Here is a 19,396-nt window from a genome sequence, read left to right on the forward strand (position 1 = left end):
GGTGGCAGGAAGTGATGGTGGGACAGGAGATGCAAAACCAAGCATAAGGCTGTAGTGTGGAGAATTCCTATAGTGTGACTCATAGATCATTCAAGAATATATTAACAGCCCCAGTATTGCTCAGTTTTTGATCTGGTGATTAAGTTGTTTTACTCAGCTACGTCTTCCCCTTGGTTCTTCTTCCAAAAAAGTATTGTTGGTCTCTTTATGATAGAAACAATACTCTGCAGTTGGTTGTTTTTACCCTTTTGGCACTTTGGGGGCCCAACACCCAGCTCCCAAATAAGTACAAGGAGTCTTTTTCTTTCTTACGAATGCCTAGCCTTAGCTTGGCTTGTTTCTAGCCAGCTTTTCTTAACTTAAATTGTCTCATTTACCTTTTGCTTCTGAACTTTTATCTTCCCCTATTCTATAAACCTTTTTTTACTTTTTACTCTTTGATTTGCTGTGTAGCTGGGTAACTGACCCATGGTGTCCTCCTCCTCCTCTTCTTCACAATTCTTGACCCTTTCTCTTTCTCTCCTATTTATTCTCTCTACCTGCCAGTCCCACCTATCCTTTCTCCTGCCTCACTGTTGGCTGTTCTGCTCTTTGTTAGACCAATTGACCAATCGACCAATCAGTTATTTTAGACAGGTAAAATAACACAGCTTCACAGAGTTAAACAAATGCAACATAAAAGAATGCAATACATCTTTGCATCATTAAACAAATGTTCTACAGCATAAACAAATGTAGCACCTCTTCAACTAATATTCCACAACAATACTCTCTTAACTTCATTTGAAAACTAAGTATGTAATAGCATAGATCTTATAGAATTTGCATGGTGTGTCATACAGGCCACCAGCAGAATTCAGGATGTTTTGTTAATGCTGAAGTCATGGAGAGGAACATGGACCATAGAGTACTGATAGGTTTGAATCCAGTTCTCTAGACTTCACTTATTATACATTCTTCATAGACTGTTACCTATGATATTTCCTTTTCTAAAAAGCAGAGATTAGAGTATTAAAGAGATATTGCCTTTAAATCATGTGTCAAATTGATGAGTAAGAGAATCAGGACAAGAGTCTCCCCTTAAATTGATGTCTAGGTTTCATTCACTAGCAGTTGTAGTTCCTCTCAGCAATGTGGCTCCACAAATCTTTAGTTCAGCTCTAACATAAATGATATTTCTACCAATAAAGATTGCATGAAACATTTCTCTATCATTTCCATACTAAGAACTTGCCTAAACTCTTACATACAACTGTGCGCAGAATGTTGCTCCTTAGGGAGTGGGTACATGTAACATGAGGGCCGGCTTGTTGGGGTATCTGTCCTGCCCAGTACCCTATAATCAGCAAGCCCCAAAGAAAATCACACAGAGGTCTCCATAATAATAGAAACTTATTGGCCCATTAGCTCTGGCTTTGCATTAGTTCTTATAACTTATAATAACCCATTATTCTTATCTATGTTAGCCACATGGCTCAGTAACTTTTTTGGTGGTGCAGGTCACATCCTGCTTCTTTGGTAGTCTGCGCAGGACTGGTATGAATGGGCTTCCTTCTTCCCAGAATACTCCTGTTCTCATCGTCCCACCTCTACTTCCTGTCTGGTTGACCCACCTATACTTCCTGCCTGGCCAATCAGCATTTATTTAAAACATGATTGACAGAATACAGACAATTCTCCCACACCACTTTCCTCTTTTTTGTCGTGGGGGGGGAAGGAGAGGTTCTAAAACCAAATGTTGGGTTCCGGGTACATTGGAAGAAATTCAACCCTTTCCATTTATTCTCCAGACTTCTCAAATTTTTCTTCATTTTTATGTTCATTCATAAGAGTATGCATTTTGAGTGCAAGGTCTGTATAAAGCCCTAAGGCTGAATTTAAATTCAGAAAATACATTGACTGTCACTGCACAGCTCCTTGCAAAAGAATTTTCTCTTCTACTTTGACCTTAGCAGTCAGAAACTTTCAGCAGATACACCGTCCCTTTGCTCTGTGTTTGGTGCTCTTTTGTTTTTTGAGATGTGGAATTGTTGGGGTAGTTGACTGTGGTGGTGAAGTCGTCTCTGTCTTCTACCTTCGGTTAAGAAAGAAGATCTGCATGCAGTAGGCCATCTTCTGTAGTGTTAGGCCAAATGTCAGGTCTTCCGACATTCGAACTTGGTAAGGGGAGAAACTGAGGTTCCTGTGAGGAAAGCTAGTAGATGTAGTACGCCACTGTAGTATGGGCGTGGGGCCTTTGTGACCTTTGTTCTCAACGCGTTGAGTGATAACAAGAGTCTGTTTTACATTCAACATGACTCCTTTCTAAATGACGATGATAATAAATCATTTTAAGAATAAGATGGCAATTTAGTAAACATTGCTTTAATGACAAGAAGTGGTGAACTCACAGAAGGTATAATTCCTAATTATTGATGAAATCGAAATCAGGAAGTAATCAATAAATTATATAATGTAAAGATTAGCAATGAAAGGAATAGTTTAGAATATTTGAGAAAGAAAAACTTGGGGACTAGGGTTTCAAGATGACATCTGGAAAAAGTGGACACATAGCCTTATCCTTACCCAAGAAGCTATTTCCAATTGATACTTTCTAAGAATATGAAAATCATTTTTGTCTAATTGAGTATCGAGCACATTCTAGGTCAGACTCCAAGACCTAGTAACTGGCCAACATGACAGTAACATGGAAATGTTTGTTGTTGTTTGGTTTTATTGTGTGCATTGTTTTATTTTGTTTTTGTATTTTTGGTTTTATTGCTTTTTGGTTTTTGCCTGTTTCTTTTTTGAGAGGAAAAAATGACAAAACGTTTGTAGATAAGAAGGCGGGAATATTTGAGAGGTATTAGAGGAGGGGAAGAATATGATCAAAATACACTATATGAAATTTTTAAGTAATTTAAAAGTGACTATTAGTTCATGGAGAAAATGTAAGATATTAATGATCTGTAGCATGTGACATTTCCTTTAGTATGTTCCTGTGGTACACATTTATTTCCCCTGATTCCAAACTATCTTATGCTTTGTTTCTCAGCTCCAGTATAAAGATCAAAACTATAAGGCCACTCCAGTAACCATGACCCCAGAAATAGAGAGAGTGAGGAGGAACCAGGAGCAGCTGAGTGCGGCAAGTCATTCTGTTTTCTTTTGTATTTTATCTAACAGGATGTATTTTTCTTTTTCAAAAAGACACTCCGTGAATCAGTGGACCCCTGTGCATTTGGGCATGCTTTTACACAGTCACACATTGGAGGGCATAGAGTATGACTCTTGTTTGAGTCAGGAAGTCTGCATCATGCTTTCTTACTCAAGAGGGCTTTGTCCTGGTTGCTGGGACATGAGGAGCCATAAGAGCCACATCTTTTCCTCTTGAACCCTTTAGTTTACTCCCAAATCTCTAAAATTGCATCTAGGTAAGAAGCTGGGAAATAAAGAGGTGTATGTATTGGAGGGGGAAACAACATTAGAGATAGGAGAAGGGAAGACGTGGCTTGATGGGCCCTCTACCATGCAGCGCCAAGGCAAGTCACCTCATAAATGAAATGGGAGACATCAGCCAGCCATTTAATAATCCATTGCAATAAAGTTGTCCTAGTTAACCGAGGGGGACCTCTGCTCTGTGCTAGCCCCTTTTATAATATTATATGTGATTATCTGAGTGATGGGTGGATGTGGAAAACTGAATTTTGCGGAGTCAGAGACCCTGCCAAGGATCCGTGGCAAGTAAGGGCAGAGCTGGGACTTGAACTTAGGCCTCCTGGAATTTAGAAATCTCTGTAGGGTAACCCCAAGTAGTTACCTTTTACCTCTTGTCAACCTTTTTTTTGGGAACTTTCCTCAATAGTGAGAATAGCCTTTTTTTTTTTTTTTCAAAACTGGCATTTTGAAAGACTTTTAAATGTAAGTGAACATTGTGTATCTTTAAACCTCTGAAGGTAGAGTAAGAAGTCAGGGACGTTTTAATGGTGGGAACTAGGAGGCCAGAAGCAGACCAAAGCACTTACCCAGCCTGCCGTGGGGGCCTTCATTCTGGTTTATTGTCGTGGCACCTTTCTGATGTTTCTTTTTAAGAGTGTTCCCTTATCTCCATTGCTTTTCTCTGTAAAGTTTGTAGCTAGCTGTGGCAGGAAACAGGCTGCTTACTGAAGATCCCCTTTTAAGCAGCATAATCAGCTCCTCTTGATCAGTTGAGTCCAGTCAATAGGAGGTCACTATGTTAACAGCAAGAGTGGATTTGAGTCGCAACCCTTGTGGTCGTCACTTAGAGCTCTTTGTACTATTTATTAAAATTCTCCTATATCCTCCACAGGTCAAATACAAAGGAGAGCTAAAGCAGCCAACTTCCATTTCGGATCTACCAGAGCTGAAGAGAGTGAAGGAAAACCAGAAGAATATCAGCAATGTGGGAACATCTCAGTATTTATCATCTGTATTTAATGATATCAAGTGTGTCAATATGCAGATGAGGGAATTGTATTAGAGCACAGGTTCTCAACCTGTGGGTCGTGACCCCCACAGGGATTTACATTATGGTTCATAACAATAGCAAAATTATAGTTATGAAGTAGCAAGGAAATAATTTTAGGTTTTGGGGTTTCCATAGCATGAGAAGCTGTATCCGAGGGTTGCTGCTTTAGGAAGGCTGAGGACCACTGTATTAGAGAGTTGCTAGTCTCAGCTGACAGCAGCTTCTTCAGGGGACAGTGTCAGGTGGTAGGGGCTGTCGTGTGCAGTGCTGTATTAGGATGACTGTCCTGTGGTTTGGGGCATATCCTTCTCCTCTTACTTCATGCTGGTGGATGCTGTGGTTGCTACAAAGACTGGGGTAGTTTCTGGCATCTTGGTCCTGTAGTCTAGCGTGCTCTGACTGCAGAGTTCCTCCCTGCCTGAGTTCTTGTTTGTCAGGTCCCTCCTGGCCCTTTCTCTCACCCATGATGATTATCGCTATGTTTCTGGGGGAAAATGGTGAAGTATGTGTGGTTGACTGGCTATAGCCTGTGAAATGGACCAGTGGATAGGTACTTGGCCCAAAGCAGCATTTTCACTTAAACTTGTGTACTACACTAGATCATTCTGTTTATATAACCCACCCACAGTTCACTGAGAGCATCCTTTTAGGATCTCATTAACGTACAAAGTGGGATCCTTGGAAGAGGAAATTTAGAAATCTATTAGTCTTCAAAGAAGTCTTTTATGCCTCAAACTCGTCAAGCCATTTGACCAGTTTATGAGTCAAAGGCAGGTTATCATCTGATTCTTTTCCTAAGAGCTATCTTTTGGAAGAGTAAATGTTCATTTCTTCCCAGTCATACTTGATATGACTATTATTCTGAAGAAGGGAGGTGGTTAGTGAAAAGGAGGAATGAAATAGAGGCAAGCATGATGTCTTTATATGACTTGCCATGGTCACCTGTGAAATGCATCCTTTCAAGACTCTGCTGCAGTTAATTTCTGAGAAAACACAGCTATGTGATTTCGTTCTACTCAAACAAGACTCGTCACGTTCACAAAGCGTTTCTTCTCATACCCATCTGGGATTAAAGGCTCACTCAAGGCTCACTAGTGATATATGTGAGCCTAGCCACACTGATTGGGCAGAGGTCCGCTGCTATGCCCAAATGAAACAGATGCTTGAAGATGAAAGCATTTCAAGTCCCCTCCCCCTCCCTCTCCTCCGTTTCTCCTTTGTCTTAATGAGTTCCAGTCCTTGGCTAGTCCTTTAAAATTAAATATGACATGATTCCCTTTTTTGTTGAACTGATTCACAATCTTCTGTTTTCCTTCTCTGAAATGGTAGGTTTATTATAAAGGTCAACTGGGAAGGGCCACGGCTTTAAGCATAACTCCTGAAATGGAAAGAGTGAAGAAGAATCAAGAAAATATTAGTTCGGCAAGTGGTTTTAATTCATTGTGGACTTTGCAAAGGATGTATCCTTTACAATTTACTTGTGTTGCTTATTGTCTTATGAATAAAATCTATTTCCAATAAACACATTTTGGGATTTGCAGATGAAGCTCTCACTATATACATTGACATTATCATACAATCCCTCATTAATATTCATAGATATGACTGATAGCTGCATCTATAGTTTATTTAAGCTACCAATCATGTTATTTTATTCAATAGCTTCGCAACTGACCAAGTCTTTAATATATAAATGAAAAAATTGTCATTTTACTAATATACTTCACTGAACATGAGTTATTAAATGCTTTCTACAAAAACATGTAAAAATGAGTAATTCAAAATAAGAATTCAGAAGATAAAAGGTTTAGTGCAGTCAATATCACTAAAACTAAATCAGGAAAACTGTTCACGGTGAGTATGCATCGCCTTAGTGAATTGCAGGGCTCCAGGGCTCCACGGCAGGAATCCCGGAAATGCCCACAGTTCTGAACCCTGAGCCTAGCAGACCTGCCAGATTTCCGTGCCTGGGGCTCAGCATATGGGATTCATAGTTGACAGCTCTCTCCTAGCATTCCTGCCCAGAGAGACTGGGTGTATTCAACATCAATTGTCTTTAAGCTCTAACTGCACAGAAGAAAACATAGAACTGTTCCTTGTGTTTCTCATTCTCTAGAGAGGGAAAAAGGACAAGAAATCGGAAGACATCTCATGTGCTTCCCTCTTTTAGAGTAGAACATTGCTTAGCAATGGAAAATACAACTGGGCTCAGTTCCACGGTTTATCTGCCCCGTTTACACGTGCTGAGCAGGTTCACTGTGGTTATTTCCTGACTGTTGGGCACACATGTTTGTTTGCTGTTGACAGACTTAAGTCCTTTATACAATATTTTAAGAGGAAATCAGCAAGAGTGTAATTTTAGATGACTATTCTGGAACAAAATGGAATCTATCAAAAGAAAAACTTCCTGGGAAATGATTTTGAGTAGGTTGCACACGACTCACCCATTTGAAAAGCTTTAAAATGTTACGCAGATTTTAGATTATAGTTATCCAGTTATATGAATGTCTGCGGTTTCCTTTGCAGGTGAAATACACGCAGGACCACAAGCAAATGAAAGGCAGACCATGTCTGATCTTAGATACACCTGCTTTGAGACATGTTAAAGAAGCACAAAACCATGCTTCTATGGTAGGATGCAACAGATCATTGTCTCCATAACTAAAACATACTAAGGAATGGCAAGACCCGTGTTTGGATGGCATAGTTCACTATTAATCTGGACAACTAACAACACATGGGCATGGGAATGAGCTCTTGGGGCAGGGTGTTATAACTACACTGAAATGTAATGAAAATATTTACTCTAATAAAATAATTTCCCCTCGATGATTTTTGGCGTGTTTTTATTTCTAACTTGATAATTATAAATACATGTGTAAATGACGTTTATCTAGACTTTGTTTCTTACTTAACTTTAAGACTTATTTTGGCATGTTTGCATATTATAAAGAATACTTTTGAGTGCGTTTCAAAAGCAGTTTTGTATCAATTTTTTACCATAAAGTTTACCCACTTAAAGTGTTTAGCTTAACCTAGTGTTAACAATTATTGCCCTCTTTGAATTTCAGAACATGAAAAGAATGTATGTTTTATAATATACACATTTTTATAAGTATATGTGAAATTTTACACAATATATATATATAAAACTCTCTTACTCTAATTTTAATAGCACTGTCGTCTTGAAGAATTATGCTCCAATGACTAATCACTATTGCATATTACAGGTGAAAGATAGGAAAGCAATTCATAGTCAAACTGTGTGTTTTATGCAATAACTGGTGTTTTTAAGTAATTGTCTTTTATAGCTTACTGATATATAAGTTTTCATATCATTTAAAGGAGATGCTATTTATAGTGTTTAAAAATGTAAAATTATCGGTGCTTGGTTTCTGGCATTGTTTTGGGGTATTTGTGCAAAGCATATTATACCCTATTATATTTATTGTGTGTAATAACCCAGATGCACTGGTTATGAGGTCTATCATTTTATAAAAATTTTGTGAGACAATGAGGAATTTCAGTTTGAATTAATAATACTTTTTTTCCTTGTTCAGGTCAAATATCATGAAGATTTTGAGAAGACGAAGGGGAGAGGCTTCACTCCCATCGTGGATGACCCAGTGATGGAGCGGGCGAGGAAGAACACCCAGGTTGTGAGCGATGCTGCCTATAAAGGAGTCCAGCCTCATGTCGTGGAGATGGATCGGAGACCTGGGATCATTGTGGGTAAGCGTGTGGTCTTCTCGCGGGTATGCATGGGCAAACGACTGTACCCACTCTAGAACTAGCTTCCACATCCATCTGACCTCACAGGTTTGGGTAAATTCCATCTAGACTACAGGTAGAATGCCCCGGCATCATGCTGAAAGGGCTCCAGGGATTTCAGTATTGCCGGTACTTTCTATTTCCGAGAGGTCTGTATAATATCGCCTTGTTAAGCAGCAGCATCCCTGAGAGCCGTGATGATAACGGTTGAACATTCTGCTTCCTGGAGCTTGTGTGCTTGCTGGGTGAAAGTGTTACACCGTAGACATCGTGCCCATGGGAGACAGAAGTGTTATTTCCCATTTAGGCTCTTTTGTCGTTAAACAGAATCTGATGGTATTCTGTCACACAAATCACTTGTATTTTTGAGCTGAGTTTCTGAGCTAGGATATTTGGGGGCCACCTAAAAGCCTGGGTGTTTAGAGAGGAACCCTTTCTTCGTTGTCTTTTTCTTATATTCAGTCCAGGGACATCCTAGGGAATGTGGCTTGAGCTATCAGCAGGAATCAAGCTGGTGTAGAATCAGGCTGGAAAGGAAAGGCATCAAGCCTCAGCATAGATCCAGGAGCAGCTGGAGGCAGTCCGTCCCACTGCATCCGTGCCTAGGAAGCAGCGAGGGCTGAACACTTGTGCTCAGCTCACTCTCTCCCTTTCATCCTCTCCAGGGCTGCAACTCATAGAATGGCACACCTGCGTTTAGGATGGGTCTCCCCACCTTAGTCACCTCAGTCAAGATAATCCCTCCCAGGTGTATCCAGAGATGTGTCTCCACGGAGGCTTTAGATTCTGTCAAGTTGACGGTACAAGTTGCCATCCCACTCAGAGAGGTTTTGGCGACCACGGTATATAGCTCTCAGTAACCTCACTGTTAGATTACCTTCTTCTCCAAGGGAAGGGCTTCTGCTGGAGAGTCAGAGCGGTGAAAGGGTGTGGAGAGGTGGGTTGGGTGGGGAAGCACACATTTCACAGTGTAACATTAGTCTAAAGCGAGAGACTAACATCAGATTCCCGAGTGACTTGAATCCTTACCAACGGGAAGTAGAGTATTTTCCAAAGAAACACCCCAGGCCCATTTGTAGGCTATTGATAGCTTCACTCATTTCTCCAGGTTGATTACTTACTGGGTCATAGTAAGATGGATGGATGAACTGTGATGTTTTCAGTAAAAGTGATGCAGAAGTAGAGTTTCATTGATTTGTGCTAATAACTCATAAGACAGAGTGGTGTGATTCATCTCACCCTGGGGTCCTACAAAGACGAGGGACTAGGAATGATGGTGAAATCATTGCTAAAAGTGATGAAACTGTCTAGACAGGGCTCTCAGTATTTATAGTATTTTCAATAGCACTTATCACTATTTTTTAAAATATAGATTTATAACTAAAATTATTTATTTAATGGGCAATCTAGGAGTCAGTTTCTTTATTCTTGTGGGGAAAAATCAGTGTCCATGAAGACTTGCTTATATGATCATAAAACACAATACATTTAACTAACACTAAATGTCCCAGTGAGCCAGGGTCTGCATCATGCATGAAAATATAAGTTCACAGATTTGCTGATGAGTGCAGACCAAGGCAGTTGACGCTGCTCCTGTTTTTGTTGTGGAGCTCTGCTGCTGTTGTTTACTAGTAGGATGAACTTGGCAGGGCTACTGAATCCTTCTTAGTCTCAGGTTCCTTATCTGTGCAATGATAACAACAGCAGTGCCTATAGTAGTAGATACGAGTTAGGTCATTACAGAGAATAGTGCTTGGCATATACTCCACAATATATCATTGAGAAGAAAGTCTTTGCCTTTAGTTCTCTAATTATGCTATCTTAAGCTCCCTTCATTTCTTTCAAAATTGGGTATTTATTTCCCAGTTTTGTATCACTGCACAGTCCTCTTAGGTCCAAGCATTGTAACAACAAATACATTCAGAAATTATTAAACTTGAGTTTTGCCTATAGCTATAATAAAAGAAGGGCGCATTGGCTGCTGTGTTTGTTAGTCAAATGTCTGTCATTGTGACAGAAAGTTTGAGGAATCAACTTAAAGAGGATTGTGCTCATTTGTCTGACAGCACGAGGTTGGAGCCCATTGTCTTTTGGCTCTCTGGCTTTGGGTCTTGTCGCAGGGCAGTGCAGGGCAGTCAGAGGGTGCGACAGAGAAAGATGGCCACTTGAGAACAATGGAAAGCTTGTTGGGCTTGTCCCAAGATTGTCTTAAAAGGAACTCCCCAGTTACCTAACTTCCTGTCACCAGGAATCACCTCTTGAAGTTTCTACAACTTTGAAAAATGTCGCAGGCTAGTGAAGGTGTCTTCAATACAAGGACCTTTGTGGGGACACCTCAGATATAAACTATGGTGACAGTGTGGTAACTAAACACAGAAGTGACTGAGCTATGATTCACTGAGGGCAGAAAGCACGTTTGCACACTCCTTCATGTCCCATCCCTCATGGTTCCTTGTTGGAATTCTTTCTATGGAATTGGGATAAATGTGTCCTCTATGGCTTTATTTGTTCCCATAGACCCCACCAGTCTTGGAATGAAAACTGAACCTGACGCTTGTCTACATTTGCAGCATTCTTTCCTGTTACAGGGAGAGGACACTTTTAAACAAAAGCATTTCTGTCATTTCCCATGACTACTCAGGTGTCCTCAGGCAGGAGCTTGAGCAGATGCTGTCTGTCCTTGGGTGAAGCACAGGAGTGCTGGGGTTTGGGGATGCTATAGAACTGAACGTGTCAGCCATGTGTGAACGTACCTTGGGCTGAGCCATAGGTGCTTCATGGAGACTCTCATGCTGGGCAGTGAAAAATCCTGGCTGCTCACATTTGATGAAAGTGAGGACCAATCCCCATTTCTCTGGCTCTGAAGTGCACGGGGACACTTTTAACATTTGCCTTTGCTTGACTGTTTCTCTTGCTGACTTTTCAAAGCTCCCTCTTCATCTCTTGGTTTCTTCCTTTTGGTGAAAGACCTCAAAGTATGGCGCACAGATCCTGGTTCCATCTTCGACATTGACCCCCTGGAGGACAATATTCAGTCTAGAAGTCTCCATATGCTCTCTGGTATTGTTTGAGTTCCTCTCTGTTTCCCTAGGTTTTGTTGGAAAGCTAATGATGATGCATTATAGACTTTCACTGTGGCAAACATGCCGTGGAAATTGAAAGCTGAGAATTCAGAAAATGCAGGAAATGTATTATGTCACTTTAGAATAACATTAGTTATTTATGAAAACAAAACTTATAAAAGGAACTTGGAAATAAATCCTATATTAGTTTGTCCTAGATTCATTTAAAACAGTGTCTAGAGCATACTTACATTTGCCTTTTATTGGTAAATATGATTCTATAGGCTTTGTGGGACTGGGATCTGGCTATTTGGATTGCAAAGAGCTTTTGAGACAGAAGGGAGATTTGTTTTATGAAGTACAGTATTATAGTATTTTAGAGTCAAGATTGAAAACTTATACATACAGCGATAGGAAGGTTTCTCTACAGCGTCATGCAAGCTTTCCAATTAAACTTTCAGGAGTTTTGCTTTTCTCTCTGAATTTCTATACATGCCTTTCCCCCCATGGAGGCTTATTTGATTGTGAGCTTGGATGATAGTCTATCACTAAAAGGGGAAAAAATGAATGATTTGGTATAGTTACAGCATGACCAAACATGTAGACTTTTAAGCCATGTTAAGCAAATATGGTTTGAAAATTACCATTTAATTTCACAGTCTCAAAAGAAATAAGATACAAATACCGTGTACTCAGGGCTACTTGAAAGCAAATATTTAAAGCAGATGTTCACTTTCAAATACATTTTTTTTTTACTTTTCTAGTGTTTTCTTAGTGATTGCCTTTCTCCTATCCCTTATGTCTCTTAAAAAACAAACAAACAAACAAACCCTACAGACTAAACGAGAAGAAATGTCTTTTAGGTCCCGTATGTATGTGGTGCGGTCCATGCTAAGTCTGGAGTGGGTCGCCAGAATCTTAGAATAGCAGAGCTTTGGGGTTATCATTTAATCAGGAACTGGTTTGCTTCCCTGTGAAGCTTTGTTTGTTGTCTAAGTCACGCACTCATGTGTCGAATATTCTCCCTCTGATGTAGAAAAGGCGAGTCAGTACCGGAGACACCTGTCTCGTTCCCAGTCCAGCAGCACTTTTGGTACAGGTCTGGGAGATGACAAGTCGGAGATCTCCGAGCTCTACCCTAGCTTTTCCTGCTGCAGTGAAATAACCAGGCCGTCTGACGAAGGAGGTATCCAACCGCAGCCATTTAGAACTAACTCACCTCTCCCGTGTGCACCAGAGTGTCTTGCACATACTTTCACCTTTGCACAAACAGCTCGGGTGTACTTGGAATTTTAATTCGAAGTTCGGAAAGATAAGAATTTTTTACTTAAAAACTACTAATTTGTAGTTTGGCTTGCTTCACTGTTGTCCATACAATGATCCATAACAACAATGGGTCCTGGGAGATTTGCTACGGGGTGCATGACTGGTGTGTGTGTCATGGATATGCACAGTCTTAGTAGATACCAGAGCTCTGTGTAGTTTCTGTATGGCTTCCATTAGGGGGAGAAAATCAATCTTACAGTAACACTTGAGTGGCTAAGAGATTGCTATAAAATGATGTGTGTTTTAATACTGATATATATTTATATATTTACAGTATATATATATATTTGTATATATATACAAAAAGAAATGGCATGTAATACTTGGGATGTAAGATTTCTTTTTTTAGTAAAAAATATTGTTGGTAGTAATAATCATCCCTTTATTGTAAATTCTACTTCTTTTCATGTGGTTTTTCTTTTCTGTATCAAAGCTAATGGATTGCTTGTAGAACGTTCAGTGAATTCCATTAGGATGTTACATGGTGGCTGTAGCTGATAAAGCTGTTGTTAATAACAAGACTCAGTGCATTGGGAAGGCAAGGAGACAGCTCAAATACTGAGTTGTCTTGTCAACGATCTGACTGCTGAAGTTGCTAGGGAGGAGTTTGAAGTTAAGTAGCTGAATACCTGGGGGAAGTAAACGTCATTTCTGAGGACAGCTCTTGTTATCAAGTCATTGTCTGTGTTCACCACAATACCACATTACGAACATAAAATCAGTCATACTCTTTTACTTGAACTGTAAACACACCCTGGCTTGAGATTGCTAGAGGATTTGATGGAGATGGACGACTTCCTTTTATTCATCCCTTTTCCAAGACAGAATCTTGCTGTCCATAAACTCAGACAGGCCTCAATTTTGTGGTCCTCCTATCTCAAGCTTTCGAGTGCTTGGATTGCAGCGCCTGTAAGATTATCCTCAGCCATTTTTTATGCAGCTCCAAAGAAACAATTACGAACGAGTTTTGTTTATTGTAGACAAAAGGCCGGTTGCTTGCTTTCTTCAGGGTCTAGCTTATTCATGAAGACTTCTGTAACTACTTCAATGGTTTTTCTTCTTTTTGGGTGGGAGATCCAGACTCTTCCTTCAGTGCTTTTCAAAGTTACGGATGCACACACTACCACTGATGCTTGATGAGATCAACACAAGAGGCAAATGTAAGAAGTAGTGTGGTCAGTGACATTTAACATCACCCAGAGTGTTTGCTTCAGTGGTGACTCTTATGTGTGCACAACAACTCATCAAACATGCATCTGCACCAGCCACGAACTTGGATCTGTACTGCATTCCATAGTGAGCTAAAGAGACAGGGATCTACTGCAGAGGGGGCATAACCTCTGGTGGGGGACCCTGATATTAAACAGGCACAAAAATGCTACTGCATAACTCTAAGCAGAGTCAGTAATATGTGCAAACGGGACAGGGCCTAAAGGGTAGTTGACAGGAAGTTCTGTTTGGCCTTGATGTTAGAGGAGACTCCTCAAGGAAGAAAAGTGGTTCTGACTGAGCAGAGTACTGTGAGGCCGTGACATCCGCTCATTCAAATTCAGAGTGCACCGGCGCAGTATTCCGAAGCCCTCTTCCAAGTCTACGTATAGCCCTGGATGACTCCACGTAGACACAGAAAATTCGGAACTGCTTACTCCTCAGCTTCCATCTGCAGTAGAGATGCCCGGGTTAGCATGGGTCACTACTTTTTCTCTCCCAAGACTGTAAAACCCACTGCTGTTAGCTGTGTATAATCTCCTCTTGCCTTTTCAAATCACTGTTGTGTTTTTCCTCAAACTATTTAAAAAAGAGAATCAACTCCTATTTGAAGTTGAGCTGAATAAGATGATGTCTCTGTTGAGAAACAGTGTCCACAAATATTCCTTTGCTTCTATTAGATTTTGAAGAATAGCGCTGAAAATGCTTGCAATCTTTCTGCCTCATCCTCCTGTTCACTGAGCTTATAGGCAGGTGCCATCTTGCTCATTTAGGAAGAAGTTTAAAAGTATTCTTTGATGGTCTGGAGAGAGTTCTGTGGACGAACCACTTGCCAGGCAAAGTATGATGAGTACAGTTTGGTTCCCCAGAAACCACACTAATCCCCAGTGGTTATGGTGGCCCATTCATGATTTCAGCCTGAGAAGGCAGAGACAGGGAATCTTTGTAACAGGCTGACTAGCTAGACTATATTGGTAAGTTCTGGGTTCAAGTGAAGAGTAATTGAGGAAGACTATAGTTGTTAACTTTGTCCTTGCATACACACATTCATCCAAACACTTGAGGACATGCATACACACATGCACATATACCATACATACATACGTACACATGTGCACACTGCCCATTTACTTGCTTGTTTATGTTAAGTGACAGCTGCAACTTCTCAAGTCATAGAGCCAACCTCTTTGGCATAATTCTGCCCTTTTGTCCTTTATTCATTCTCTACAATTAGAAAGTCTTATCATGTCTGCCATGCCGAGCCTTTCCTGGTGCTGCTTGCATTTCCTCGCTCACCTGAGCCAATGGCTGGCAGAAGTGATATAAGGGAGGTAGGTTTTATTATGGCTCAGGGTGGAGGAGGTTATACAGCCCACCATGGCAGGAAAAGCATAATGGTATTCATGGTGGCAGAAGCTTGTGGCGAGGACTCCTCACATCTTAATTAACCAGGAAACAGAGAGCTTGGACCACAAGCAGGGTTAAGTCATAACCCTCAAAAGCTGTTTCCTCCAGTGACCCATTTTCTCCAGGGAGTTCTACATCCTAAAGGTTCCATAACCTAAAAGAACCCAGAAAATAATGGCCACAGGGCTGGGGAGATTTCTCAGTGGGTAAAGTTTCTGCTGCATAAGCATGAACCATGAGGATCCGAACTCAGATCACACATGTCAAAATCTAGGTATGATGATGTATACCTGTAATCTTAGTGGTAGGAAGCAGAGCCTGGAGGATCCTCTGGGCTCTCTAGGCAATCGGTCTAGCCAGTCAATACATAAAGTAGAAAGTGACCGAAGAAGACACCTTGCATTGATCTTTAACCTCTATAAATTCTCATGCACACACAGAATATCTTTGTGAAATAAACTCTCTTGTAGAAGTCTTGGAAGGGAACTTTCACACTTTTGTTTCAATGTCTTGATGTTTCAATGACATTGAAGTAAGGCTGAAAACAGCTTGAAGTAGAAACACTCCCAGAGGGATCCCCCCTCCCTTTTCCTGCAGAGGAAGGGAAGAGATAGGATTCATGACCTCTTGGAGGCTTTGAAATGTAGGATCACCTTTGAAATGCATGCTGTGCTGGGCTCTGGTGAGGAGGAGCTGATTGAAAGACAGGATTTGATGGTGATGACAACTGTTTGGTGGAAATAATTAGTGTCTTTAGCAGCAACAGTCAATCATGTGCCTTTGTTTAAACTCTGTCCCCAGAATTTGAAATGCATTTTCTAACACTTGCTAGAGGATAAAGAAAATGGAAAATGTTCTTATGTATTACAAATGCTCTTTTTTTTTGTCCAGATTTTTTTGATTCTTTTAAACTTGAGCTTGTAGGATCTTTACATGATTACAATGTGCTATATCCTAGAAAACAGTCCGTTTATATATTCAGTCATCTCCTGCTGTAGAGGGGACATATGTGGCAAAACCATGTTGTATATCAGGACTCTGAGCCTTGGGTCCTGACCCTGGCTCTGATTTCCTGTTCACGGCAGACAAGAGTGTAGGCACAAGAGTGTTCTGAGATATTTCATGCTTCTTTAGCGAAGTGCCATAAATTTCAGTGAACTCTTTTCCTTGTCTCTATGACAATGTGTTTATGTTCCAAAGCCATCTGTTCAGCTTTACAAGCTAGGTGGCTAGGCAGCTGTGAGGGGCAGTTATTGGGGTCCCTCCTAGGAGAAGGGGGAGATGCTGATTGTTAGGACAAAGAGTTAGATGGTTGTCTTGTTTCCTTAAAGAACAGTGCAGCGTTTTGGGTTTCATTGTTAACCCAAAAGAATTCTCTGAATTTTCTATTTTTCTTGTTGCGCTGGCTCATCTCTCATGCCAGTTGCCCATCTTGCTTTGATTGCTGAATATTTCCATTCTCTGTGATTATCTGAACTCGCTTTGCTTGCCAAGCTGTTCTTCGATGGATTAAGTTACTAAAGGGGTTTCCTTGAATATCTCTGTTGTGCTATTTTGATTCAACAACAGAGGATTTTATTTAAACTTCATCCAATTTTATTTTGATTCTTGAATAGCTGAAATCATCTCCACTGCCTTCCAGTGTTGTCCTTTGCTGACACACATGTCGTCTGGTGGACACGTGCCTCATGGTCTCCTTTGATCCTGTGTTTGTCTACACGGTGTATCTGTCTCCTGGTGCTGCTTTGTGTCTCGCAGGCTTTCCTTCGTTTGCTGTCTTCTGTTGTTGCGAGAGTTTTTAATGTGTTACAATCACAGTTATTCTCCACTGCCCCCGGTATGAGCGTGTGCTCAGTTTGGCTTCAGGTATTTTCCGTGTTTCTGTTTCTTCTGCAAGCATCAAAGGGCGAGGGGTGTGCTGGTGAATGAAAAACAGGTGCACTTTCCAAAACAGACTTTTCAGCTTTCCAACCTGTGAACTTTCCCCCAGTCCTTTCCGACTTCCCTGACTCAAAGGAAATGTCTGAGGTTCATGGAGCTTAACCCAGCCTGGCCAAACTGTATGTACAGTACCATTTACGTGCTTAAAAAAGAGTCGATTTTTTTAAAGAGAAGTTTCAGTGTTTACTGAAATTCTGACCCACTTGTCCCCAGGTGAAAATAAAGCACTGCATCAATTAAGCAGAGAGTCGCCCTCAGGATTTGGTGTACAGTAACTGTCTGCCTATTGCCATTTATCTAGTACCATTCAGGTGGGTGAGCTACTGAAACACACAAAGAAAAGATACAGTTAATGTCCTCAATGAACTCACCATATTCTGGATGGTGAACCAGACACATGGTGTTCTGGAAGGCATTGCCTCTGATTAGAACTGACCAAGTAGGAGATAGATAAAGGAATTTGGAGACAGAAACACTGACATGGATAACAGGGGAGCACACTGGGGACCTGGTTTGGCACCTCTTGTGCCCAGGGCTTTTATGGGTCTAGTAGATGCCCAACTAGAGTATGGGCAGCACAGAGCCCCTTCTGCAGAGATGGGATCTAGCAGCATGTTACCCTGGTCCTTGGGCTTACCTGTAGATGATAGGCTATTTGGAGGAGCAGCTACCCAGACTTGCTGGGCTCTCCTTTGAGGTTTAGTGCTTTACTAAGAATGTGGTTCACATTTGTTGCATCTAAGTCCCACCAAAGGCTTCTTAGATAAAAGGAACAAATGGTACAGAAACAGCATTGTGAATTTTTGTTGTAAACTTTATTGTTTTTATTGTTGTTTATATGAAGAGCAGGTGTGGTGAAAACCAAACACCTTCCTTTTGAACAACTCCCAGACTCCAGCAGGAGAACAGTTGCTGGATGTTTAATAGGCATCTTAAATCTCACATCTGAAAACAAAATCTCCTTTCTGGTTTCTCTCCTCACCCTACATGTTTTCTCATTGTACTTACCTGCTCAGTTATGATGTGATTATTTAATACTTTGGAAAAAACCTTGGAGACAACCACCTTTCTTCCTCCCACAATTCACAATTAGTTCACCGGATGGCTGACTTTGTCTTCAAAATAATGTATGACTGTATAACACCAGTGAGTCACTTTTCATTTCTGCTAATGTACTTTGAGATTCACTCTCTGGATGCATTGAGCTTATAGAACTAGGCTGTTGCTCTCTCTTATTCCATCTTTAGCCAGATTGCTCTGCCCTGGGCTTGCCCCACTACCAGAGACATCCTTTTGAAAGCTGTATTTGATCTCAATAGATTCTTGCTTCAAATACTCCAAAGGCTCCTGGTCTCACAGACGAAAACTGAAAGACCATAGTCCACAAGGCACTGCGTGGTCTGGGCCTTGGTTCTGACTTCATCTTCATTTTCCTCTTTTGCTCTGACCATGCAGCCCTCCTGGCCATGCCATCTTGCCTATGATCCTCCTGCCTCTAGCCTTTCCAATCACTGCTCTCCTTGCCTAGAACACTCTTTCCTCCAGTGATTTTATTTCTTGCTTACTTCAGTCAACCAATCAGAAAGACTTTCTCTGGTCATACATCCCATATACACTCCATGTGTATACGGATGTTTTTGTCTGTGTCTATGCCTGTGTACCACTTGCATGCCTGGTTGCCCATGGAGGCAAGAAAAGGGGAGGTGAGAAGAGGATACGTGAGAACCTTTGGCTGAAGTTACAGATGCTGTAAGCTACCATGTGGGTCCTGGGAATCAGTTCAGGGTGCTCTGGGAGAACAGTCAGGGCTCTCAACCACTGAGACATCTTTCCAGCCCTACTTCTTCACATTTAATTAACAAATTTGCATACTTTCTCTCCCAGAATCCAAACTCAGTTAGAACATAACCTTTTTGTCTTCTTACTGTTTATTTGATATCTACCCTAGAACTGTCCCCTGGTATATTTATAATGAATAAATATCACTGGGTATTTAAATATGCTGAATTTAAAGTTTAACCTGAAATATAAAGAAGCAGTTTTGCTGCATGTGTTAAATCGATAAAGCATGACATTATTATTACTCTCTAATTGAAGTGTGTTTGAATTTGAAGATAATACCACTATTTATAATTTAAAAACTATTAAGATAGATTACTGGGACATAACATTGGAGGTTATGTTTACTACAAATCTTGAGATAGCCAACCTT

At 40.8% G+C, this 19,396-nt stretch overlaps 1 protein-coding gene across 7 annotated transcripts in view; it reads left to right on the top strand.

Moving 5' to 3' along the window:
* Positions 1-19,396, top strand: part of Nebl (nebulette) — a 351,846-nt gene that overhangs the window by 314,275 nt on the left and 18,175 nt on the right. For 4 of the 7 annotated variants that reach the window (XM_087896336.1, XM_087896337.1, XM_087896339.1 and 1 more), the window contains 7 exons: positions 3,035-3,127; positions 4,310-4,402; positions 5,798-5,890; positions 6,995-7,099; positions 8,029-8,200; positions 11,207-11,299; positions 12,338-12,487. In XM_087896336.1, coding sequence (XP_087752462.1) covers positions 3,035-3,127; positions 4,310-4,402; positions 5,798-5,890; positions 6,995-7,099; positions 8,029-8,200; positions 11,207-11,299; positions 12,338-12,487 — 799 coding nt within the window. The remainder of the gene's footprint in view (positions 1-3,034; positions 3,128-4,309; positions 4,403-5,797; positions 5,891-6,994; positions 7,100-8,028; positions 8,201-11,206; positions 11,300-12,337; positions 12,488-19,396) is intronic. The other 3 variants (XM_087896340.1, XM_087896342.1, XM_087896343.1) reach the window with 3 other exon arrangements.

The sequence above is a fragment of the Myodes glareolus genome, chromosome 14, assembly GCF_982192425.1.
Source record: "Myodes glareolus chromosome 14, mMyoGla1.1, whole genome shotgun sequence".
Lineage (NCBI taxonomy): Eukaryota > Metazoa > Chordata > Mammalia > Rodentia > Cricetidae > Myodes > Myodes glareolus.